Genomic DNA, 22,346 nt, shown 5'->3' on the forward strand with positions numbered 1-22,346 from the left:
TGTAGCCCAGGCTGGTCTGGAACTTGCAACAATCCTCCTGCCTCAGCCTCCCGAGTGCTGGAATTACAGGCGTGCGTCACCATGCCTGGCTATTTTTTTTTTTTTTTTTTTACTATTTTCTTTAAAATAAAAATAAAAGAGCCTATTATATTTAATGCCACTTAATTTATATTTTAAGATCATGTGGTTCTACTGTAATTCAAGGGTCTTTTTTCATGTGCTACTGTTTCCTTTGAGTGCTACGGTGGTATTCCTTGAAGTCCTAAGCCAACTCTGCAGAAGGAACTTGTTGTCAGTGTAAATTTAAATCAGAGAGTGGCATAGTGAAAGGTTGTGCACCTCAGTGAATTTTCCCCCACCACTGTCGAACAGCTGCCACTGTTGCTTAAATATAACTTTTTGAAACAGCTGCTGGTTTTTCCTGAAACCCTGCAAGTTCAGACCTGCTAAGAAACCCTACAGGCTTACTGCAAGGACAGTCCCCTACAGATACTGGAAACCAGGGAGAGTTTAAAAATCGAATAGCGTTTCCTTAGTGATCATGACACTGAAATTCAAATCGCAGAGCGTATCTGGGGGAGGACTGAGTGACCTCTGAAGGCCTCTGTAACTCTGCAGCCTTTGCTGCCCTCGTCTTCCAGCTCACAGTGACAGTGACGGGTGAAGACAGCCAGCCCTTATTGATTAAAACTTTTTCCTTTAATTCTATTCTTCAGGGAGGAAGTAAATGACAAATTACGGGATATGCCAGATGGTACCTTTTTGGTCCGTGATGCCTCAACAAAAATGCAGGGAGATTATACGCTGACTTTGAGGTGAGTACTTTGTGGCCTTTTGACTGGTGCCTTCCTCATATTCTTTTAGTTCTGAGTATATAGAGAGTTGTGTAGTTTATTGAAATCTTTATATGCATATTTGAAAATACTTTTTATTTAGATAAGTAATTTTTAGTTGTTTGGTTTTATTTTGTTTGTTTGTTTGTTTGTTTGTTTTTTCTGGTACTGGGAATCGAACTCAGGACCTTGCGCTTGCCAGGCAGGTGCTGTGCTGCTGAGCTAAATCCCCACCCCCTTGTTTGTTTTTTTCATGGCCTGAATGTGACCCTAAATGGCCACTGTTTTTATTTTTGTGTAGCCATGAAGTGGGAGGCTGAAGTCCCTGGCTTGAGGGAGTGGGGAGACAGTAACCAGCCTTGCTCATGAGGTCGGAGCGTCAGAAGTTATTAAGGATTGTATCTCTCCACTAACCCTGTTTTCCTTAATGTAGACTGTAGAAAGTTGAACTCAACATAATTTTGGCTGATAAACATATGGAGAAGATAAGCATGCATGTTAAAGTCTCTTAGTGGTGGGTGTATGACCTTGTATATTGACGAAGATGAGATCTTAAAAGTGGATTAAGAAAAATGGCATTAGTTATAGTCTGCATTGATTTTAATGATTAAAGTGGCCCAGTTACAATAAAGTTTTATAATTTAAAAAATAAATATCTATTTATTTACCTTCTTGTGGTGCTGAAGGTTAAAGCTAGAGCCTTCTGCAAGTGTTTTACCCTTTCTTTTTTTCTCTCATTTTTTTGAGATGGGATCTTAATGTCACTCAGGTTGGCCTTGAACTCAAGTGATTCTCCTGACTTGGCCTCCTGAGTAGCTGGGATTATGGGCACATACAGCCAGTTTGTTTCTTTTTTTTAGATAGGGTCTCCCTCTGTAGTTCATGCTGGCCTTGAATTCACTGTGTAGCCCAGATTGGTCTCAAAGTTGTGGCACTCCTACTGCCTCAGCCTCCCAAGTATTGGGACTAGGGGCTGGGGATTTAGCTCAGTGGCACAGCGCCTGCCTGGCAAGCACAAGGTCATGGGTTTGATTCTCGGTACTGGAAGAAAAAACAAAAAACACAAAAAACGAAACAAACATACCAAGTATTGGGACTATAGGAATATGCTACCATGTGTGGCTACAATGGCTTTGGGAAATCTTTTTTTTTTTTTTTTTTTTTTGTGGTACTAGAAATTAAATCCAGGGCCTTCACACTGAGCTATATCCCATCTTTTTAAAACTTTGCTTGTAAAATTTTGTCTTTCCCATACTCTTAAATGAAATTGGACACATGTGTAAATACTGCAGTGTTTTTCTGGTGTGAGAAACTGAAAGTGTGAATAAGGACCAAAATGTATAATGGGTATTTGTGAAATAGGAAGAAAACGTTCAAATGGGGAGGGAACAAGGGGAAGGGGAGAGGGAGGGGAAAGGAAGGGAAAAGTAAAAAAAAATGAGAAAAGAAGGAAAAATAGAAACAAAGCTTTTGTAAATGGTGAAGGTAGGAGGGACTGAAGGGAGGGGAGGGGAATGGGACAAAAGTTATATTACGTACAGGTACAAATTCTCTGTGATGAATATGATCATTATGTGTACCCATAATGTACCAGTAGAATCTGATTGGAAAGAAAAAAAGATTCAGTCTCTCTAAGTTGCTGCAATACCCAAACTGGGCTTGAATTTGTAATCCTCCTACCTTAACCTCCCAGAGTGCTGTGATTATAGGTGTGTGCCACCATGCATGACTTGAAATGGTTTTAATCCTATATTAAGATGATACTTTACAGCTAGAGTTCTATTACACCTAATTAAAAGAAGCAATTATTCTCTAATAATATAATGATTGTATAATAGCATTTCGTATAGCTGAGCTGTGGTGGCATATGCCTGTAATCTCAGAACTCAGGAGGCTAAGGCAGGATGATCACTGAGTTTGAAGCCAGCCTGGGCTACATATTGACTTCAAGGCCAACCTGAACTACATAGTAAGACCCTGTCTCAAAAAAAAAAAAATTTATGTGAGAATAGGGTTTATATCTCAGTCCTTTAGATTATTGAGTACCCACAATGCTTCAGGTATTGTTTTAAGCCAAGAAAGTGACAGGTCACTAGGGGTATAGCTGAGAGGTACAGCACCTGCCTAACATGCATGAGACCCTGGGTTTGATCCCGAGCCTGGCCAAAAAAAAGAGATAAACCCAAGAAAATGACAGATAGGGTGGACATGGCCTCTCTGTTTTGGTGTTCATGTTATTGGGTGGGGAGCGGGAGGTCCCATCAACACATAGGAAGAAGAGACACTACTTGTGGCAGATTAAGTGCTGTCCAGGGAGCCCCTGTGACAGAGAGCAGCGAACAGGGAGTCTAAGGAGGGCCTCTTTTGAGAAGATGACCTCTGAGACCTGAAGGATTGAAAGTGCCAGCCAGAAGAGAGTTTCAAAAAGTAGGAAGAGAAAATGCCAAGACATTGATTTTGGAAAGATTTGATGGATCTGATGAATACGAAGACTGTTTTTGCGGCTGGTTTATCGTGTAAATTAGGGGCAGTAAGTGAAGAAGTTCAAGGTAGGAGGGAATAAGACTGTATAAAGCTTTGAGCACCTTTGGAAGGAATTTGAATTTTATTTCTAAGTGCAAAAAATTAATAAAGGATTTCAAATAGCAGGATGACATGTTCAGATGATGGAATACACAAAGTCATAGATGAGTGGCTCTCAGAGAGAATTTGAGGAGTTAAAGGCGGTGTGGAGCTCAGACCAGAAGGGACTGAGCAGTAGAACAGGTGTGAGGCTGGGGACTGAAGGTGGCTGTGGTTTGAGGCATTACGCTTGGAACGTGCCATTTCTACAAACAGAAAAGCGAGGAGCAGTGTTTTATTGGGAAGAAGGAATAAATATTTATTTTTAGCTGCTCCAGAGCTGCTAGGTAAAAATGTATCTAGGGATCTAGCCAGAAATTGGGTTTAGTGCTTAGAAGATACTGTGGGACTAGCAAAAGAGCCAGACACCATATGTGTAGAGTAAATGAGATTTTCGCGCTGGAGCTTGAACCCATGGTCTTGTGCATGCCGGGGAGAGGCTCTGCGCTGAGCTGCACCCCCAGCCCGAGTCAGTAGGATTTTAAGGAGAGTGTAGAGTGAGGAAAGAGAGTAGAGGCTAAAGGCAAAAATTTTGAGAGAGTAACTTGTTTATAGTCAGAAAGGGGACAGGAAGAATAGTCTGAGAGGTTGAAAGTGAGTGTTCTCAAGGCACGGGAGGAAGACTCGGGAAGGGAGGGTGGGCGGAGGAGGGCTAGCGGAAGCCCTTGGTCCCCTTCCTCAGAGGAATGAGAGAGAAGCCAGACTTGAGGGAGGGAGAGGTGCTGAAGGTTTTCAGTTCTCAGTAACCATTATTTTTAATGCAATAAATCATAACCATTCTAGAAAATCTAGATATCTAATAAATCTTTTAAGAATCTGCTGTCGGGCATTGGGCTGGATGCTAGAATATAAGCAGGAAGGTTCTGATTCTTCTGTTCAAGAAGGTGACAGAGAGGGAGACAGAGAGTTAAAATTCACCACTGCTTCATTCCTTCGCGTCTTTCCTCCTCTCCGCCTCTGCTTAGAGTCCGCGGTCCGTGAGGAAATTACTTTTTGGCAAAGCTGGGTGGTGGCTCCCCCCTGCAGTCCTAGTTACTCAAGGGTTTGAGGTAGGAGGGTTACTTGTGTTCCGGAGTTAGAGACCAGCTTGGGAACCTAGTGAGACCCTCTCATAAAAAATAAAATCAACCAAAAAGTAAGTTTTGTGAATATATTCTTAAAAACTTGCTCATCTGGTAATCTGAGCAGCTATCCTGTTTTGTAATTCTGTATCTTTTTTTTTTTTAAGTTTAAAAAAAGTGCTCCTTTCTCCCTTATTGTAATCACCGAACTAAATTCAAACCTCCCCCCTTTTTTTGAGGCTGGGTCTTGCTAAATTGCCCTGGCTGGCTTCAAACTGACAGTCCTGCCTCAGCCTCCGAGGTAGGTGGGACTACAGGCACAACGTACGCCATGATGTGTGGCCTGCCAACAGGATCCCCCCCACTTCCTTCTTCTCTTCCCCCTCGTTCTCCCTCTTCCTCCTCCTCCTCCCTCTTCCTCCTCTTTCTCTTCCTCCTCCTCCTCCCTCTTCCTCCTCTTTCTCTTCCTCCTCCTCCTTCTCTTCATCTTCTTCCTTCTTCATTTCCTCACTTCTCTCAGCTCCGCAGCGTCTGTGGCAGGAGGATTGCAAGTTCAAGCCCAGCATGGGTGACTTAGTGAGACCCTGTTTTAGAGTAAAAGTAAAAGGAGGGCTGGAGATGTAGCTCAGCATCTCTGGGTTCATTCCTCAGTACCACAGTCAATCAATCAATCAGCCAGTCAATCAATTCCTATAATCATATCTCTTTCCATCTACTTCCCTATTTCTATTACTTACACAAATATTCCTCAAGATAGTTGTCTATGGAGGTTGAGTCTTCCTTTTCTTGAGTCCATTTCAGTCAGGCTTTCCTTTTTAACATTTCACTGAAAACCATTTAGTTACAGTTACTTAGTGATCTCTGCTTCACCGAATCCAGTGACCGCGCACCTGTTGGTTGTTTACCCTTGGCTGAAGTGCTTTTTAAAGGATGGGTTTTTGTAGCATAGCTTGGTTTTCTTCTTACTTAATTGCTCTCTCTTAGTTTCCTTTGCTTTCTCATATCTGCAACCATTAAACATTGATATATGGGCTGGGGATATAGCTCAGTGGCACAGGCGCCTGCCTGGCAAATGCAAGGTCCTGAGTTTGATTCCCAGTACCAAAAAAAAAAAAAAAAGAATGAAACATTGGTACACCCGGGGGCTTAGATTGTTAATTCTTCATCTGTCTAGCTGTGACCACTTTTAAGTAGCATCTAGAGGATGTCAGCTTCTGCATTTATTTGTTTATTTACTTACTGGATTTTTTTGAGACAGGATCTCGCTTTGTCATTCAGGCTGGCCTTACACTGTGTAGCCCAGACTGGCCTTGAACTTAATAGCAATCCTCCTGCCTCAGCCTCCAGAGTGCTGGGATGATAGGTGTGCACCACCATGCCTGGCTAAATGTATTCTGTTTATGTAACTTCTTTATGTCAATAAAGGACAAGTCCATTATTATAATTGCTTAAGATCTAAAACCATCTTTATCTTGTTTCTTTATCACCTTTCCATATCCAGGCATCAGCAAATCCTGTTAATTCTCTCTTCAAAATACATCCCACCATTTCTTAATGAAATGTGGGATACCATCTTGCACCCTTCTCCAGGACCCCATCTTCTTTTGCCTCAAGTATTATGATAGTCTCCCAACTTCTACCCTGCCCACTTTGATAGCTGGAGTGGACCTTTTTAACCACAGGATGAATTGCATCATCTTGCCAAAACTATCATTATCTTCCTATCTCATTCAGTAAAAGTTAAAGCCTTAAAATAGCCTGCAGGTTGTTTTATATAACTTGTTTATTTTTATGTTATGTTTTAAGGAATTTTAAAATCTTTCATAAACTGAAATATGGCTACACATTCCTCAAGTTACCTGTGAGCATGGACCTTATCTGCCCTGAAATTGTATCTACAGTGACTTGTAAAATTCCTAATACATAGTAGGTGTTCAGCACACTTTTTGAATGAATGAATGAATGAAAGAATGAATGCCTTTGAACTTTCAGAGAGATCAGCTTGCGTTTGTGCGACCGTGTGTGAGTACACACCTGAAATAACCACATGTGATTAGGTTATCCTTCTAATGTACATTTTGTAGAGATAGTTTGTCATTCGTCTAAATGCTGGCCTTCAAAGCCTTGTTTAATTTCAACCAGTCCATGGGTTCCAACCTATTGTGTTTGCCGTCTCACAAATCCCAGTGCCTCATTTATCACGTGCGGTGCATAGTGTGGCGTGAAGAGCCACGGAGGCACGTGTCACACTAAGTCTGCCTGCTGCTGTAAGAAGAGTTGAATGGAAATGGTACAGTATTTTACTGTGATATCATGAATCAACCCGTTGTGGTTTTAGATTAAGCCTTATGGAACGTGTAAAACATTGCTATTTGGTCATAAATTATCTTTGATATGACTCAGTAAATAAAGTGGCTTGGACTGTTCAAGCATTGAATTATACCCATCTAATATACATAGCTCTTCAAAAGCTTTGCTTTGTAAAATAATTGAATGACTTGAATCATTTATTTATTGTGATAGCCTAAGTAAATAGGCATTTCCAAGAATTTAAGCAGGTATAAAAGACAAAATAATATAAGGTACTAGACCAGCTACTCAGCTGTAACTCATTCAAGGACCTTACTTATATTTTGTGTACAAACAAAAAGACTCAAGTGCTGGTGGCACCGTGGCAAATGTTTATGTTCCCTTAAATAGTTAGGGCTTCTGCTTCCTCCTCAGAGACGTAGAGGCAGGCTGGGCAAGATGGCACACAGCTATAATCCCAGCACTCGAGAGGCTGAGGCAGGAGGATTGCTTTGAGTTCAGGGCAAGCCTCGGCTACCTAGTGAGCTCAAGTCCACCCTGAAATATACAGTGAGACTCCATCTCAGAAAAAAAGAAGACATAAAGCCACCTATTTTTGTGTTCTGAATAGTTTATTTGTCTTCTGTGAAATAATATTATATATACTTGCACACACATAATTATTTTTTACTTTTATTTCATTTTTATTTTCATTTTTTTGAGATAGAGTGGTAGGTGCTGTGTAGTTCAAACTGGCCTCAAACTCAGTTTGTAGCCCAGGCTGGCCTTGAACTCACAGCAATCCTGCCTCGGCCTCCTGAGTGCTGGGATGACAGGTATGCACCACCACACCTGGCTTGCACACACATAATTACATGTGACTTTCACCGCCTTGAGTCTTAGTAGCATAGTAAAATGTGTTTCTTATGTGAACCAATGAAAGTAGTATTTGAGGGTTTTTGTTTTTTAAAAATTTTTTTCCAGTACCGGGAATCGAACTCACGACTTTGCGCTTGCCAGGCAGGCGCTGTGCCACTGAGCTAAATCCCCCGCCCCAAAAGTAGTATTTGAATAGAATTTTTTTGGGAAAAAAAACTACAGCTTTTGTCTTGTTGTTCACAGGAAGGGAGGCAATAATAAGTTAATAAAGATCTATCATCGCGGTGGTAAATATGGCTTTTCTGACCCTCTGACCTTTAATTCTGTGGTGGAGCTCATTAACCACTATCATCATGAATCTCTTGCTCAGTACAACCCCAAACTTGATGTGAAGCTGATGTACCCAGTGTCCAGGTACCAGCAGGTAGGATTACTGACATTCTTGATAGTTATTGAGCAAGTCATTATTTAACATCATGGAACTCTATTTATCAGAACTCTAGTCAGTTTAAATATTCTACTGAAGATTATACATATTTGTGGAACTTACAGCTATCATTCCATAATAGCCTGTTGCATATATTTATTAACTTTATATAAAATGTTTATGTTTTACATTTTTACCTTCTTAGTTTTTGATGTATTAATTATTTTTGTGGGATTTAAAGGCTGATCTTAGTGTTAGCAAAAGGACTTAATGCTTTTGCATGCTGTGTATTAACAGAGTATCTTGAATTTCTAAGCTGAAATGCAATTTAAAAATAAATAAGGTGGGCTGGGCCTGTAATCCCAGCACTCTGGGAGGCTGAGACAGGAGGATACAAAGTTCAGGCCCAGACTGGGCAATTTAGCAACTTTCTGAGACTCCGTCTCAAAATAAACAATAAAAAAAGCACTAGAGATGTAGCTTAGTGGTGGTAGTGTGCTTGCCTGGCATGGGGAAGGTTCCATCTTTTACACTGCAAAAATCAGTCAATTGATCAATCAGTCAATGAGTAAATCATAAGGAAAAAAGGCGTGGAAAAGCTCATGCGTCAGAATTGCTAACACTCATTTCTTTTGTTCACCTGTGTAGGATCAGTTGGTAAAAGAAGATAACATCGATGCAGTCGGTAAAAAACTGCAAGAGTACCACTCCCAGTACCAGGAAAAGAGCAAAGAGTACGATAGGCTATATGAAGAGTACACGAGGACATCCCAGGTGAGTATATCTTGTTGTTTGGGCTAACGGTTATGCAGTATTGTGGCTATAGCAGAGCTTCTAAAATCATCAGCTGTCTCAATATCTTAAAAGCCTTTCTTGAGGCTTTGATGATATAACCCCCATTCATAAATTGCTTTTTATTGGCTAAGGATATAATTTTGTTCCAGTTAGTATTAATTGATTATGTGTAACAACAACAAAAAAATAATGAAGGCTTCATATAGGAAATGTTCTCTTACATGTATACAGCCAGTCCAGGGTGTTGTGGCGGTTCCACAGGCATTGGGACTTGGATTCACAAGCTTACTCTGTCTTACGCTTTACTATCTGTGGCATGTGGCTGGGCCTTACATGAGCCAGCACAACCATATTCGAGTAAGCAGGGAGGAGGAAGGAGAAAGTTTTCTTTTAAAAATTAAAATTTTTTTTTTTTTTTCTGAAATTAGAGATTGAACTTAGGGTGTAGGATTCCTATTTTTAAAGTGAGTTCCTTGAAGGAACACACACTACTGTCACTTTCATCTCATTGGCTGAAACTTAGTGACAGGATCGTCCTTAGCTGCAGAAGGAGACTAGCTGCAGGGGAGACTGAGGAATCAGTCATTATTCCATCAAGTGTGCCAAACTCACATTTAGGATCTACTGAGGAGGCAGGAGCAAGTGAATGGAAATCTTAGAACCACTAGTACTGTGTTTAATAATTGGTATTAATTACATTAATGATGTAGAGCAAAATTCTGAACAGTAGTCTCATTCTTAGAATTTATTTCGGTTACTACTTTGATTTTTTTTTTTACAATGAACTTGGATTCATTTAATTTGTCCTCAGATGTTATATAGTACATAAAAGGTATTGGGAATTTTGAAGAAAGTGTGTCTTTAAGGAAGTTTATACTTAATATTGGGGTTCTTAGTAGTATAGGAAAATATATTTAACTGTGTATCTCATGCACATGGAACACAGGTTATTACTTTGTACATTAAGCAATTTATTAGTCTGTTGATTTTACTAAATTCCAAGTAAAGTCTCTGTACAGCAGTAACTGCCTGGATCCTTTCTAGTAGATAGCAATAATGAATATTTTTAAGCTAGAGTTTACTTCCTAGTTCATAGATTTCTACTATACTGTACAGCAGAAATTATACTGTACTTATTATACTCTATTTTCATTTTCATTCAGTTTTGTTTCCAGGCAGGGCCTCATTATGTAGTGCAGGCTGGCCCTGAACTCACTATGTAGCCCAGGTTGGCCTCAAACTCACAGCAATCCTCCTGCCTAGCCTCCCAAGTGTTGGGAGTACAGGCAGGCACCACCCTGTCTGGTTCAGTTTTAAATATTTTTTTATTTTCCTTGTCATTTCTTCTTTGACCCACGTGTTATTTAATTTCGAAGTATTTAGGGCTTTTAAAGACATTGCAAGCCGGGTGTGGTAGTGCACACCTGTAATTGCAGCACTTGGGGGAGGCTGAGACAGGAGGATCACTGTGAGTTTGATGCCAGCCTGTGCTACAAAGCAAGTTCAAGGCCAGCCTGAACTGCATAGTGAAACACTGTCTCAAAAAGATAGAAAGAAAGAAAGACATTATATCATTTATTTTCTAATTTAATTCTGTCATCAGTAACCATCAGAAAAGTTACAGTCTTTTGAAAGTTATTGAAGAATGACCTAGCATATGCCTGTCTTGGTAAAATTTCTGTGTACACTGACAAAGACCACGTACTCTGTAGATGTTGGTATAGTGTATTATAAATATCAATTGGGTCACAGTGGTTGATTGTGTCATTCACAATCAACCACTTGGTTGATAACATTAGTGACTTTTTGTTTTTGTTCTTGTTTTTGAGACAGTCTCACTATGTGGTTCAGACTGGCTTTGAGCTCATTATGTAGCCCAGGCTGGCTTCTTAATTCATGGCAGTCCTCCTGCCTCAGTCTCCCAAGTGCTGGGTTAGTGCTGGCACTGACCTTTTAAAGTTTTTGTCCTTTTGAGATGGGATCTTACTTTGTTGTCTAGGATGGCCTTGAACTAGTGATCTTCTTGTCTCAGCTTCCCAAATAGCTGGAATTACAGGTGTGTGCCACCATAACTGGTGTGACTTTTTTGTTGTTGTTAATTGTTCTGTCAGTTATTAGGAAAGGAGTCTTAGTATCACAGGTTATGATTGTAGATTTGTATATTTCATATGCTGCTTGCTTCCAGTATATATCTTTTTATGTCTGTTGTAGTCTTTAATGTATAATGGTTATAGACAGCCTACCTGGGCAAGCTTGCACATGCTTTCTATAATCCCATGCTAAGGTAGGCTGCGGCAAAAGGATCTCAAGTTTGAGTCTTGCCTGAGCAACTTACAGTGAGACCTTGTCTCAAAAAAAAAAACAAACAAAAAAAAGCCTGGGGGAGAGGCCTCGTGGTGTACACCTGGGAGGCTGAACCAGGAGGACTGCAAAGTGGAGCCCTGTCTGGGCAACTTAGCAAGTTAATGGGCACCTCTTTCAAAAACAAAAAATAAGCCAGGGATGGTGGCACATGCCTGTAATCCTAGCACTCAGGAGGCTGAGGCAGGAGGATCACTGTGAGTTCCAGGCCAGCCAGTCTGGACAGTGAGACCTTGTCTTACTCCTCTGCCCATAGTAGCACAGCAACAACAAAAAGCAAACAGAATGGCTGAGTATATAGCTTAATGTAAACTTTAAAGCCTTGGTTCGTCTCCACTACCGTGCTCACCCGCAAGCCCATTTCAGCCTAATAGTGTCCTTTAGTTGGAAGCCATGGTCTGCATTTCTTGGAATTATTGACCTGGCTGGCTTGTGCTTACTGTTTTGCTGTTTAATTTTTATTTGCTCCATTTTTTTTTTTTTTTTTTGTTCCTCTGCAGCTCTTTCATTATCTCCTTTGGGTCAAACATTTTTAGTATTCCATTTTAATTCCTTATCTGGCTTTTTAGCTATAGCTTTTTAAAAAAGGGTAAATGCTTACTTAGAATGTATACTGTGCCATACATCAGGTAAATCTAAGAATCTTACCATTCAGTTTTTCCTTTTATTATTTCCATGTTTTATACCTACCTAAATTAATCCCACAATTCAGTCTTATAATATTTGCATTAAAATTTTATTATTTTGCAATAAAATAATAAAGAAGAAAAAAGAATCTTTCATATTTACTCATATATTCACCATTTCTAGACCTCTTCATTTCTCCCTGTAAGTCTTGCTGTTCCTCTTACGTCATTATACTTCTGCCAGAAAATACTGTAATACTTTTGAAGGACAGATCATCTGAGCAAATTCTCTCAGTTTCACTTACCTGATAATATGTGATTTTGCCTCTTCCTTCTTCCTTCTTCCTCCTCTTCCTCTTCCATTTCTTGTTTTCTTCCACTTTGTTTTAGCCTTTTGAGAAATCGCTGAAGTGTCTTTTCACAGTGATTAAAGTTTTCCTATCAGCCATATACAAAGGTTCTGATTTCTCTATATCTTTCCTTGTTTTTTTTTCTTCATTGTAGATATCTAGTTGTAGTATGGTATCATATTACTTGTTTTTTGTTGTTTGTGTTGAGTTTTTTAAATATAGGTCAGGAATGGTGGCTCATGCCTGTAATCACAGCATTCCAGAAGCTGAGGCAGGAGGACTGCCACAAGTTTAAGGCCAGCCTGGGCTATATAGTGAGTTCCAGGCCAGCCTGAACTATAGTGAGACCTTGTCTCAAAAAAAAAAAAACCCAACAAAAAAACCCAACAAAAAATATGTATATTATAGTTATTAACCCCTTATAAGATATGTGATTTGTAGAAACTCTTTCCCATTCTTTGGGATGTCTTTCTGCTTTTACAGAAGTTCTGAATATTGTTTTGCCCCTTTGGTACTGGATATTTAATTCAGGGCCTAGCACATGCTAGGCAAGTGCTCTACCATTGAATCATATCCCTGGCTCTTTTTAATTTATTTTAGGATCTTGCTAAATTACCCAAGCTGGCCTCAAACTTGGTACCCTCCTGCATCAACCTTCAAAGTAGCTAGCATTACAGATATGCGCTACTGTACCTAGCTCAAACTTACTTTCTTCCTTTTCTTTTCTCTTTTTTCCCTTCTATCTGTTGCTGATGTGTGTGCTTTTATGTTGCCAAATCCCATGTCATAAAAGTTTTCTTTAATATTTTCTTCTAAGAGCTTATAATTTTAACCCCCAAAATGTAGATATTTGATCCATTTTGAATTAATTTTTGTGGCACTGGGAGTGGAGCCAAAGGCCTTTGCACTGAGCAACATCCCAAGCCCTGTTTATTTATTTATTTTAATTTGAGGCATGGTCTTGCTAAGGTGCTAAATTGCCCAGGCTGGGCTCGAATTTGTGTTTTTCCTGCTTTAGCTTCCCAGGGTGCTGGGATTATAGGCATGTACCATCACACCTGGTTTAAGTTAATTTTCATTATGTGGCCTAAAAGTCCAGTTTCATTCTTTTGCATATAAATATTCATTTTCCCTGTTATTTTGAGTGCTCTTTCCCCAGTAGTCCTGGGGCATTTGTTGAAAAATCAGCTGATCATAGATTTATGAGAGTTTATTTCTGGGTTTTCCATTCTGTTGCTTTAGTCTGTATATCTGTCCTTGTTTCAGTAACCATACTGATTTGATTTAGTCTCATAATAAGCTTTGAAATTGGGAACTGGGAGTTCTCTAACATTATTCTTTTTCAAGATTGTTTTGGCTATTGTAGATACCTTTGCATATGATATTAATTTGAGGATAAGTTTTTCCATTTTGGGCAAAAAATGCCACTGGGATTTTGCTAGACATTGAGTTGAATCTAATCGAATCTGTATAATACTTTGAGTAGTATGATCTTTTTTATTGCTATGTGTTTGCAAGACATAATAATTAAATTCATTTGGGGGAATTGGTACTATATAGATCATATCTTGATCATTTTTGATCTCCTACCCCCATCCTGTATTCTTCTTCACAATCTCCACAAATCTACCTGTTTCCTACCATCTCTCCTTTCACTGTTTAATTCATTTATAGTTTAGGTTTCTCATATAAGAGAAGCATGTTATATTTATCCTTCTGTATCTGACTTATTTCATTTAACCTTGTGGTCTCCAACTCCATCCATTTTCCTACAAATGACTGGAGTTTGCCCTCTCTAACTGAATAATATTCCTTGTGTACATACACCACGTTTTCTTTATCCATTCATCTGTTGATGGGCATCTATAGTTTAGCTATTGTGAATTGTGCTGGTATAAATATGAGTATGCATGTATCACTCTAATCTGATGTCTTTAACATTTTAAGGAAAATACCCAGGAGAGGTATAGGTAGGTCAAGTGGAATTTCTCTTTTTAGTTTTTAAGGGATCTCTATTTTAGTTTAGTATTTTAATAGAGTGATACAGTCATGAATGCAAGGTATCTTTTTATTTTTATGTCTTCTTGAATTTTTTCCACTCACATTTGTAGTTTTCTTTTTACACATCTTTCGCCTCTGTGACCATAAATTGTGGTATGTCAACTTCCCTGGGTCAGGAAAAGGCTCCCTGATTAGTAAAGTACACCTCTGGGTGTATCTGGGTAGGTTGTGGAGGTGTGAGCTTGGGTACTCGTGTGTTCCTTGACCCCTTCCTCTCTGATGCTGTTTTCTGGCCCTGCTGAACTGGGTGGCTTTGCTCTGCACACTCTTCTGCCGTGATGTTCCTGGCTTGAAATGTGCCAGCCATGGACTGAATCCCCCTGAACCGTGAGCCAAATTAAGCCCCTCCTCCCTCCTCCTTCAAGATGTGGGTGTTGGGTATTGTGTCCCAGCAACGGGAAAACTAATCAATCTCCCTGGTTAAATTTTTTCTTTTTGAAATAGGGTCTTGCTATGTAGTTCAGGCTGGCCTTGCACTCACTTAGGTAACCTGGGCTGGCCTTGAACTCACAGCGATCTTCTTGCCTCAGCCTCCTGAGTATGAGTATTAGGGTTACAAATGTACACCACCACATCTGGCTCTTTGGTTAAAGTTATTATTAAGGATTTTACCTTTTTGACATTGTTATAAATGGAGTTGTTCTTTAGTTTCCTTTTCGGATCATTCGTTTCTCTTCTATAGAACACAACTGATTTTGTTTATCAATTTTGTATTTTGTCATTTTGCTTATTAGCTCTTAATAGTTTTTATGGATTTTTAAGGGTTTTCTGCATAAAAGATTGTGTCTTTTGATGAAGTTTTACTGCTTACTTTCCAATTTGAAAGTCTTACTTCTTTTTATTGCCTAATTAGTCTGACTGAAAGTTCCAATATTATATTGAATAAAAGTGGCAAGAGTAGATAGACATTCTTGTCTTACTCTTCTTTCTTTCTTTGGCAGGATCTCACTATGTAACTATGTAGTTCAGGTTGGTGGAACTCACTGTGGAGCCCAGGCTAGCCTTTCGGTTTTTTTTTGGTCTTTTTGAGATGAGGTTTCACTGTGCAGTTCAGGCTGGCCTTGGACTCACTTTGTAGCCCAGCGTGACCTTGAACTCTCCGTGATCCTCCTGCCGCAGCCTCCTAAGTACTGGGGTTATAGGGATGTGCCACTATGTCCAACGTTGCTGTATATTTTAATCACCCCTTCTATATGTTTATAATTGTTATATCTTCTTGAAAATTGGAATTATCAGTAGTAATGCCTTTCTTTGTCTTTTGGACTAAAAGTCTATTTTGCCTCATAATAATGTAGCTACCAAAGTTCTCTTTAGATTCTCATTTACACAGAACCTTTTTCTATACTTTTAACCTTACTCCTTTTTATGTGTTTGCATCTGAATTGAGTTTCTTATACACAGGATATTGATTAATCATGGTTTTGTTTTGTTTAATCCATTTGCCAGTATCTGTCTTGTAGTTGGGGAGTTTGATGTATTTACATTAAAAATAATTATGAATTACTGACAAAGACAGACTTATTCCTTACATGTTTTCTTATTCTCCACTTCTTCCTTCTTGCCTTTTTAACTGCTTTAAGAGTTGCAGAATTTGTAGCTAGATAGTTGGACATGGGCATTCTAGTCAGTGTTAAGTATTATGTGATACAAGCTTAACTACAAGAACCATCACAGGTTTCTAGCTGCTCCCATCTGCTAATCCTCTTATGATCCAGTCCCACTGGGCAGTTATGATCCTTGAACATATCACATTTTTAAAAAATATATTACATGTAAAGCTTTCTGTGTGTAGTGCTGTATGTTCTTCTGCCACCCTGATTCTTTAAGAACTGAGCTCAGATGTCACCTCCTCAGTGAACCATCTATAAAGCAGTGAACCCTGCCCAGTTTCCTCTACCATGACATGAAACCAAACCTTATTAAAATCAGCAGTCTATTCCACAGTGTATTTTGAGTGCTGAAGGGCAGACTTTTCATGTTTCACGAATCTCTTTATAGTCAGGTGGCACTTTCTGTATAATGGATCTGCCATAATCATTAGTTGAAATTAATAAATATTGTATTGTTGAGGAATTATCCCACCAGCATCAGAATTTCTAGAATTGTAAAAATACAAGATAATACTCATTCTAGACATCTATGCATATTTATTGTCTAAGAAGTAAATTAAAATTGAACACAGTTTTGCCCTTTTTGAAGATTTTAGGGAAATCATGATTTAGATGTTTACTAATCTAATCTCCTCAGACCTCAGTGAAATGTATAGAATTAGCCTGGTATGGTGGTGTATACCAGTAATCTCACTCAGCACTATCAGAGTTTCAGCCAGGAGGTTTTTTTTTTCTTGTTGTTTTGTTTTGTTTTTCTGCGGTACCGGCCAGCCAGGAGGTTTACAAATTCAAGCTCAGCCTGGGCAATTCAATTTAGTGAAACTCTTATTTGTAAAAAAAAAATTTTAAAGGGAATATAATTCAGTGCAGAAGGCCTAGGGATAAGTTTAATCACCAGTACTGTAAAAAAGAAGAGAAACTTATAGAGAGTAAAGAAGAAAACACATAGAACTATTTAGCCTACTGGGCTTTTTAAAATAATTAAGTCTGTTTTGTGAAGTTTTTAATCTTATTTTTCTTAGTGTACCTGACTTTCGCAGCCATTCTCTTCTCTTTTCATTTTTTGCTTCTAATCAGATGAATCTGTGGATGACTAAGCATGTGCTTTAAAACTGAAAGTAAGACTAGACAGTCTCCATAGAGGTGTTATGGAAGGAAGACTTTTCACTCAGGCTCTTTTTGCCTCATGGACTCTGTACCTCCATCCACTCACTCATTTGGTACTTTTGGGGGTCAGCATTACAACAGGTGCAAAGACAGAACTTGATCCTTGTCGGCAAGGTGGTTAGGATCAGTGCTTCCTGGCTACTCAGAGACCTTTCTATAGTTCTTAGCCATAGTAAGGTAATGATTCTTTTTCATTTACTTTATAGTTTGAATGATGTATTTTGTGATCAGTAACAGAGTCATAGCCCTCTTAAGTGGGTCTTATATAGGATTATAACTAGGATTAATAGATTTGTTGTAAGACCAAGATTACAAAAAACAAAAAAGATAATGAAGTGTGTGTTTCTTTTTCTCTCTTGCAGGAAATACAGATGAATAGAACTGCAATTGAAGCTTTCAATGAAACAATTAAAATATTTGAGGAACAGTGTCACACACAAGAACAACACAGCAAAGAATATATTGAGCGATTTCGCAAAGAGGGTAATGAAAAGGAGATTGAACGGTAAGTCTACTTAATTCCTCTAAGTACATTAAGAAGACCAGACTTTTCTTCCCCAGTGATTCCTGTCTTACTGCTTTCACCCTGTCAGACTACAGAGGGCTGCTGTATAGAGCTACTCGTTACTTGTACTAACACCAAACTGAACCCCCTCCCTTCTTTGTGCCTTCTCCATTCCCCCAAACTCCTGCTCATCCTTTAGAACTAAGGTTAGATCTGACTTTTTCAAGAAGTTGGTACCTGATTCCCCAGACCATTTTAGGAGCTTTGGGTTGGTATTCCTGCAGTGTTTAGTCCTAAGCCCTAGTTCACTAAATTCCATGCCCACTCATTGAGATTAGGCATAGTGGTTTATTTTCACTGATAGAGGCCTGATACTTACATGCTGCCTACTACTATATAATGAGTATTCACTAAATATTTTTTTAATTGAAGAGCAACTTTGGCAGCTAAGAATAAACTGGAATGGAATAAGAGTATATGACCGTTTCAGGTGGCTTCAGGTTAAAATACAGCAAGGGCATGGACTAGCATTGGCAGAAAAGGAATTAATAGAAATACTAAGGGTTTGGTGCCTGAGGACTTGATGGTATGTATGGGAGAGGTCAAAGATTATTCAGAGATTCCTGATATATGTAACTGGGAAGGAGATAGTGTTAGTCACTAAAATAGGAAGTACATGAAGAGAATTCAGAGTTGGAACTAGTGAGTTTAAGGGTCATCTGAGAGGTTATTTGAATTTGGAGCTCAAGGTACAAAAAGATTTGGGAGCCATAATTGTGCAAATGGTCATTGGTACTAAACATGAGAGAATACAGAAATAAGTAGCATGAGAATGTATCAGATTTGACAATTATATCAAATTGGGGACTTTTGGGAAGATGGCGGAGTGGTAAGCAGCAGAGGAAGAGCCTCTCTGAGAGCTGCCATGCAGACACTAGAATACAGCAACACAAGGAAGACAGCGAGGAGGGAAGTGCATCCGCTGGGCCCAGGAAGGATCTGAAATGAGAGTTGAAGCTCACCAGGAGAGGGAAGAGAGAAACTTCAACAAAGGAGGAGGAGGAGGTAGCGAGTGACGCCTGCTCCCTGAGTTGAGACTCACTGCATGGGAGAAGCAGTTCAAGCCTATGGACATACAGTGACTACTGGCAACACCAGAGGCCTCCATGGAGAGACGCAGCAGTGGAAGGGAACAGTGGACGTGAAGGACTGCACTAGCTGGGGGTGAGTGCTGAGGGCTTGGTCATCCTGCAGGAGAGAACAGTTGGCTGGGAACCATCTTGGAGAGGGGCCAACTGAGCTCAGAACTCAGGACAACTGCTAGGTCCATCTAGCGGCTGCAGGCTGAGTTCCAGCCTGCGGAACGTATGCTGACTGCTGCAGGCTGAACAGATCTGGTCTCAGCCTCATGACCAGAAAGCAGCCTGAACTTCAGGGAAAATAAAGGTATAGGCTCACTGAAAGTACTCACCACCCCACCATAACGCTACTGCTGACTTTCTGGAATACATCAACACAGATCTGCCTCCACATGTTGTCTACCAGTGACAGCAGAGACAAACCTGGAAGTGGACTCTTTTTTTTTTTTCTTTTTCTCTTTCTCTCTCTTTTTTTGCTTTTGGTGGTGTTGTTTTGTTTTGTTTTTCTCCTTGTTAGATCTTGTTTTCATACAAGTGTGAATGTGGTTTCTAGCTTCTTTGTGGTTGTTGTTCTGTTCTGTTCTTCCTTCTCTCTTTCCCTCCTATCTTTTTCACCAGTTTCCCAGTTTGTGTGATCCTCCTTTAGCCTTGCTTCTAACCTCTTCCTCTTCTTCTACTTCTTTAGCTTTTTCCATAACCACTTTTAAATTACTCCCCCAAGGGTAAAATTGGCATATTAAGGACTTATTTATTGCATACAATTTTCTGATTTGTTTTAGATTTTGTTATATGACCACAAATCCTAGGTCACAGGGTTAAAGGTGGCAAATTAATGGTTACCTCAGTTTGTCATTTTTGAGACTGTGTTTAATGTTATTGTCATTGCTGATGGTACCACTTGAGCCAATGTGACATAATTGTTCTAACCAGCTGTTCTTCCTGATATTCCAAGACTGAGATTGTCCAAGGGTCATAGAAAACCTGTGGGCCAATGCCAAAGAACCAGGGGCTGGGCCAAGCAGGCAGCAACTTCGCATCCCCAACAAATTGAAGAGGTAGGATCTTGCAACAGACTCAAAACCCAAAAACCAGCTATACCTGGAAGACACCTCTGAAGTTGTTTCCTAAGGGTTCTAAATACTAGCAAGAAAGCAACTCACTATAGGCAGTTTACAAGCATGAATCCAGATGCAACACCAGACATGCATTCACCAAAGGCAAACCCAAGGGATAATGAGGTCGGACAATCTGGAAGCCACCCACCTGGCCTTCGAAGTATTAACAACAAACCAAATGAATGAGGCTCTAGAAAATAAATGATATCAGAAATAATTTCTCAGATAACTACAGAGATAGTGACCACAATGAAAACCATGTTAGTGACTCTAGAGCAGATACAGATAAAATAATAGAGGAGCACAAGAAAGTGATGGAAGCCATGAATGCCCAACGTAGGAAAGAAATAAAATCTGTAGTACAGATTCAACCAGATATCCAGGAAAATAAAAATTCCATTGAAAGTATCCACAGCACAGTGAGCCTAGTGTGAGCACAGAATCTCAGCTGTAGAAGACAGGCTTGCAGTTAGTGATCATGAAAAGAAAGATTTCTTAAAAATAGCAAGGGAACATGAGAAATCAATCCAGTGGCTGCTAGATGGTGCAAAAAATAACATAAGATTGATTGGGGTCAGTGAAAAAACAGGAGATAGCACAAATGATATAAAAAAAAAACCTGTTCACAGATGTCATGGCAAAAAAATTCCCTGGTAGGGAAAAAGAATTTGACTTATAGTTAAGTGAGGCATATGGAACTCCAAATACCGTGGTCAAAAAAATTCTATAGCAAGGCATATAATAGTTAAGATTCCAGAAATTCGACACAAAGACAGAATATTAAAAGCTGTTAGTGAAAAGAAACAAATCACCTATAAAGGAAAGCCCATCAGAATCACAGCTGACTTCTCAGCACAGACCCTCAAGTTGAGGAGAGCTTGGAGTGAAGAAGTATTTCAAGCTCTAAAGGAAAACAGCCTCCATCCCAGATTGATGTACCCCACAAAACTATCTTCCAAAATTGGTGGAGAAATAAGATACTTCCAAGACAAAGAACACCTGAGGAAATTCATGACCACCAAACCAGCACTCCATAATGTTCTGAAGGACATTCTAGAAAGAGTTAACAAGGACTACAACTCCATAAACCCCAACAGAAGAAATCCATCAGGCAAGGCAAACCATTAAGTAGAATGGAAGGGACCCAACAACAGAAAAATAACATGAAAAGCATAAGTCAGTGCATATCAGCTATAACCATCAATGTTAGTGGTCTCAATTCACCAATCAAAAGACACAGACTGGCAGAATGGATCAAGAAGCAAGATCCAATAATATGCTGCATGCGAGAAACACATTTAATTAAAAAAAGAAATTCATAGACTAAAATTCAAAGAATGGAAAGCCATACTCCATGCAACAGGAACCTGGCAAACAGCAGGGGTAGCTACTCTATTTGCAAAGTGGATTTCAAGCCAAGCCTGATTAAGAGAGACAAAGAAGGTCACTACATTCTTGTAAAGGGAATACTTAAAGAAGAAGAGCTAAGAATCAAAAGTATATATGCAACAAATACTAGTGCACCCAACTACATAAAAATGATATTGGAAGCCTTTATGAAAATAAAACATCTATCATTATAAAACATTTATCAAAATAAATGTAGAATATTGAAAGACCAAGTTAGATAATAGTGAGTTGAGGAGTGAAAAGGCAAGGAAAAATGGGTAATAAATACAAATAAATCATATATAATGACAAAGGAAAATCATTTCTAATATCAGTATAACAGTTATTCTAAACTTCTGTGTGTATGGATATAGAGCAACATTCTGGGAGTTTGTATTGTCTTAGTATCTAGAACTGTGGCCTTGAATTTGATACAGACATTCCTCTTTTAATGACCAGCCTACATTCCTGTGAGTAGGTCATTAAAGGAGGAACTGTATATAGTATTTACAATATTCAGAACAAAGAAATAGTCAAAGGAAACTCCAACTTGATGACTTTGCATTTATTTGTATAACTCTTGAATGTGATACTTTAATATATAACCAAAAAAATTACAGTACTATACTGTACAGTATAATCAACAGAAATTACAGTACTATATACACAAGGCACTCTGTACAAAAAAGACATTGAAGCTCTATAGAAAAAGATGTACAGAACTGTACATACGCAAAAAAAGAGATAGAACATAAGTCTGAACAATGCACCTCGGTCATAAGTTTGAGCAGTTATTAATGGGGTAGGTTGTTTAACAAGGAATATCTTTATTGGCTATTTACTACCTTTGTAACTTTTGGTGAGTTACTGACCTCTCCAAGTCTGTTTCCTCCTCCCTAAATGGTGGATAGTATCTTACTGGAATGCATGAGAAGGAAGGTACATATTATTGAGTGACAAATGAGTAACATGGATAATTATTACCATAAAGATTAAGCATAGCAAAACGTCATGTGCATGAAAAGCTTGTAACCATCACTTACTGAATACTTACCAAGATGTGCCAGACAATATTCTAGTCCTTTTACACGTATTATAATTTGGTAAAGGAATGCAC

The 22,346-nt window shown here is 39.1% G+C and overlaps 1 protein-coding gene across 4 annotated transcripts in view; it reads left to right on the top strand.

The window, feature by feature from the left end:
- The window catches only part of LOC102023014 (phosphatidylinositol 3-kinase regulatory subunit gamma), a 160,153-nt gene that overhangs the window by 119,064 nt on the left and 18,743 nt on the right, over positions 1 to 22,346 (top strand). For all 4 annotated transcript variants that reach the window (XM_013521606.1, XM_005398686.2, XM_005398685.2 and 1 more), the window contains exons 3-6: positions 717 to 815; positions 7,928 to 8,108; positions 8,760 to 8,885; positions 17,444 to 17,586. In XM_013521606.1, coding sequence (XP_013377060.1) covers positions 717 to 815; positions 7,928 to 8,108; positions 8,760 to 8,885; positions 17,444 to 17,586 — 549 coding nt within the window. The remainder of the gene's footprint in view (positions 1 to 716; positions 816 to 7,927; positions 8,109 to 8,759; positions 8,886 to 17,443; positions 17,587 to 22,346) is intronic.

The sequence above is a fragment of the Chinchilla lanigera genome, unplaced genomic scaffold, assembly GCF_000276665.1.
Source record: "Chinchilla lanigera isolate Chin_1 unplaced genomic scaffold, ChiLan1.0 scaffold00063, whole genome shotgun sequence".
Lineage (NCBI taxonomy): Eukaryota > Metazoa > Chordata > Mammalia > Rodentia > Chinchillidae > Chinchilla > Chinchilla lanigera.